The sequence below is a fragment of the Erigeron canadensis genome, chromosome 1 (genome assembly GCF_010389155.1).
Source record: "Erigeron canadensis isolate Cc75 chromosome 1, C_canadensis_v1, whole genome shotgun sequence".
Lineage (NCBI taxonomy): Eukaryota > Viridiplantae > Streptophyta > Magnoliopsida > Asterales > Asteraceae > Erigeron > Erigeron canadensis.
This window is the reverse complement of record NC_057761.1, coordinates 16,720,070-16,724,150: the sequence shown is the minus strand read 5'-3', so window position 1 is coordinate 16,724,150 and position 4,081 is coordinate 16,720,070. Positions and strand designations below refer to the sequence as shown.

At 38.7% G+C, this 4,081-nt stretch overlaps 1 protein-coding gene across 1 annotated transcript; it reads right to left on the bottom strand.

Annotated features, from left to right (window-relative positions):
- Positions 1 to 206: 206 nt before the first annotated feature.
- Positions 207 to 2,853, bottom strand: LOC122585360 (tryptophan decarboxylase TDC2-like). The gene is made up of 3 exons (XM_043757495.1): positions 2,809 to 2,853; positions 1,958 to 2,009; positions 207 to 1,841 (listed from the first exon to the last, which is right to left on the bottom strand). Exons 1-3 carry the CDS (start codon positions 2,851 to 2,853, stop codon positions 301 to 303), a joined length of 1,638 nt encoding a protein of 545 aa, XP_043613430.1. The 3' UTR covers positions 207 to 300.
- Positions 2,854 to 4,081: the final 1,228 nt, after the last annotated feature.

Here is a 4,081-nt window from a genome sequence, read left to right as displayed (position 1 = left end):
AACAAATACTATTATTTACTAAATTTTATAAGTGTTTACTTATACAATTCAAATATGCTAGTTGTTATAATGACTTTATAATTTTATAAATATGCTAGTTGTTATAATATATAACCTTCTTAATAACGTTGTTTAACATACAGGTTGTGACGTGCTTAAAGGCTCCTTATCCTTGGAAATAAATTGTTACTTCATATCACGCCTACTAGTTAATTTATTCGGTATTGTATATATATATATATATATATTTTGACATATATGATCATTAGGATCAAACAATTTAACACTTATTCTGTGTTATTAGTAATTAACTTTTGGAATATAACAGTCTTTGACCAAAGCATCTGCCATCTCTCTTATGATTTCCCAAGCAGCAATCACGTGGCATTCTTTAGTCAATGTAGCTCCAACGGCAAACCTCAGCATAAAAGTTCCTCCAACAACTGTGTGAGTCATGTAAACTCTGCCTGTCGAGTTGACTCGCTCGAGCAGCTTTTTGTTTAGTATTTCAGTATAGTTACAGTCAAATCCATTGAATTGTTTCAATCGAAAACATACCAATGCAAATCTTCTTGGCACAATAATCTCAAACCTTGAATCAGATTGTATGAGTTTCTCAAACGTGACCGCCATTTGGATATCTGTTCGGATGTGGTTTTGAAGGTTTTCTACGCCATAGCTACGTAGGATGAACCACAAACGTAAAGAATTGAACCTTCGACCCGTTCCAACTTGCCAATCTTTATAATTTACAATAGAGGTCGAGTCACTGATTTTGTTTCTCAAGTACTCAGGATTAGTACTGAGTGCGTTGACTATTAGATTAGGGTGTTTTACCCAAAGGCAACAACAATCCAAGTAACTAAGTAGCCACTTATGTGGGCTCATACTTAGAGAGTCGACTTGCTCGACTCCATCAAGAAAATGGCGATACTCTGGACATATACACGCGCTACCCCCATACGCGGCGTCTACATGGACCCATATACCATAGTGTTTTGCCACATCAGCAAGGTCTCTAATGGGGTCCACGGCTGTAGTGGAGGTAGTCCCCATTGTAACACATAGATAAAGTGGGACTAACCCTTTTGCCACATCAGCCTCGACAACTTTTCGAAGAGCCTTAGGGGAAAGAGAAAATTCATCACATAGACTTGTGGGTATGGACCGTATGTTTTGTGGATAAATACCCGCTAACTTGGCTACTTTTGTATACGTAGAATGAGTTTGGTCCGACGCATACACGACTAACTTGCCAATATGTTCAACGCCGATTTTATTAAGCACACGATCTCTAGCTGCAACTAGCGTGCACAAAATTGACTCGCTTGTGGTGGATTGTATAACCCCACCTCCAGTACCCGAAAACTTGAAGGTTTGTGGAAGTTGGAGCATTGTGGCGAACCAATCCATGACCACCATTTCAAGCTCGGTTGCAGCTGGTGAAGCAAGCCAATTGAACCCAACTGAATTAAAACAAGTACACAACATTTCCCCTACAAATGCTGCGGAACTTACAGTAGCTGGAAAGAAAGCAAAGAAATTTGGACTCAGCCAATGAGTCATACCAGGGATGATATCATTTTCTACGTCTTTTAAGATCGTGTCAAATGAATCTGGCGTCTCTGGAGGGCTTTCAGGAAGCTGGCTTATTAGGTAACCCGGATGAACTTGGCTGAGAACCGGGTAGTTCTCAATATTCTTGTAATAATCAGCAATGAAATCTACTGTTTTGTGGGCATTTTGGCGAAACTCTTCAATGTCTAATGGTTTGAACTCTTTTGAACCCATAGAATTTGACATGGTTATAAAGTTTGCCGGGAGGCTGCCCATTTTGTAAACTTAGTTTGTTTGGAAAGTATAGCTAAATTATGCGTGAAACCGAAAATATAATGTATGTACGTGTGTTTGGTTCTTGACTTGTAAATTATGGAAGTGGTGGTGGCTTATTTATAACCAAAAAGTGGCGGTTTGGGTGTGTTGTGACAATAAGGGAAGGTGTTTGTTCGCTGTTGTCATATTGATTAAGGGACTGTGAAATGGTCAAAACAATGGCGTATTGAATGACGAGGTATCTAAAATGAAGATAGGCTGTATATATGTTCACTGCTTATCTCTTTACGATTTTGGATATATATTCATCATTTACTTGCTAACTGTATTTCTGATATACGACATAGTGACATACGTAAGACGTCCGTTGGTATCAAATATAAGATGGTCGATCTTACTTCTTTCACATTTTGGAGCTCGATCCATCATCACCATATGTAAGTTTAATTTGTTCAAGCAACATACGTTTGTCGTAAGTCATAAATAGAATTGAAATTAAGTACGTTGTGAATAATATATGTTGAGTCTTGGATTCGCTAACAAGACTTCCTCGCTGACGTGTGTCGTCAGAGAGTATTCAGCGAGTCCAGTGACTCTCTTCAGCGGGTTGTATGTTGCCCAAATTGTTGGTTAAGGCGGGAAGATTTCAAACCAGATGAAGACAAGAGTCACATGGTGGTTCTTCCAACTGTAAAATACCTTGTATAGCAAAGGTACAAGTTGGGACCAAAACAAGGGTCTTCTCTCTCATACCCGTTTTGGTAAAGAAGACAAGGGCTCTTGCATGGAAGTACAAGGAGTCAATGGGACGTCGACAACCACCATCTATCACCATCAAAGGAAGGCTGTGTTGCCCTAATTCCTTCTCTATAAAAGGCAACACAGTCGCATTGTATCAAGTGTGTTTCTCACCTCAAAAGTGTGTGTCACTTGTAATTGTTTAAGTTTTTAGTGTGTCTAGACTTAGCAATTACTTTGTTCATTTGTATTCTTGTAAGTCAAGTTTGTAATATCGACCATGTATTCATCGTTTAATCAATGATACATATGATTATACTTGCATAGATTTATTACATTTGAACTTGTCATTGTTCTTGTTGTTTACCTTCTTATTTACTTTCTTGTCTAGCTTAATCATAACATAAGTTGTCCATTCGTGGACTGTCAAGTGGTATCAGAGCCACCGTTCCTAAATCATTGAAACAAGATCTGTTTGCCTTCTTGTGTTTACATTAATTCTTTGTTCTTTTCTCTTCTTAAAATCTTTTCTTTAAAACAAGAACATGTCGTCTGTAACTAGCCTTGTGAATACACGTGACTTTGGTTATGTGTCTACTCCTCCAAAATTCGAGCCCAAAGATTTTGGGTCTTGGAAGGAGAGAATCCTTCTTCACATCGCCGGTGTGGAACCCTACTTAATGACTATATTAACTGAGGGTTCATACGTACCTATGTATGTTCAAAGAACTTCAGGAGCAACACCTGATGCTCATGAGATTGTAACTGACCTGGTAAAACCAGAGGTCCAGTGGGCTGATGAAGAGCGCAAACTGGTTAATCTTGATGCCAGGCTTAAAAACATGATTATTATCACTCTTCCTACTGAAATCATGAAGCTTGTCATCAAGTATCCCTCTTCAAAGGAAGTCTGGGATAGATTGGTCAACACCTATGAAGGTTCTGCTGACCTTATTAAAATAAAGAAAATAGACCAAAAACGGGTCTATGAAAATTTCTTCTCTCTTCCTGATGAAAGTTTTGAGGGCACCTATACACACTTTAAAGGGTTGTTCAATGATATGACTAATGTTGGCATTACTCATGATAATTTTGAAGTATGCCACAAATTCATCGATTCTCTTCCTCTTAAGTGGCAAAAGTTAAGACAAACCCTCCGTACCACAAAGAAAATTCAGGATATTGATCTTGAGGAACTTTTTGGCACTCTTCAATTTGAAGAGAGGGCTTTGGCTCAAAACATTCGAGTGTCTGCTGATGCCAGGAGACATGCTGGCTCCTCTTCCTTCGTCAGCATGTCTTCCCATCCAATTTCTGATCCTATTGTTCTTCTCTCTGCTGAGCCCATCGATCTCAATGATGGTGTCAGCACTTCTAATCTTCCTGGTCCTATTCAAACTCTTGTTGATGAGCTTGATGCTGATGAAAAACAAGAGATGTTTAGTGACTTTATGAGCTTTGCTCTTCTTGCTGGAAAGAAATATTCCAGAAAATGGAACAACCGTAAGTC

Bases quoted from the DNA above. Each gene is read 5' to 3' on its own strand.
- LOC122585360 (XM_043757495.1), bottom strand. From the start codon at position 2,853: ATGGTCGATATTACAAACTTGACTTACAAGAATACAAATGAACAA. The intron at 2,010-2,808 runs AGTAATTGCTAA...ATATGACAACAG, and splicing joins ACAAGAATACAAATGAACAA to CGAACAAACACCTTCCCTTA. The intron at 1,842-1,957 runs GTTATAAATAAG...AAACAAACTAAG, and splicing joins ACCCAAACCGCCACTTTTTG to TTTACAAAATGGGCAGCCTC.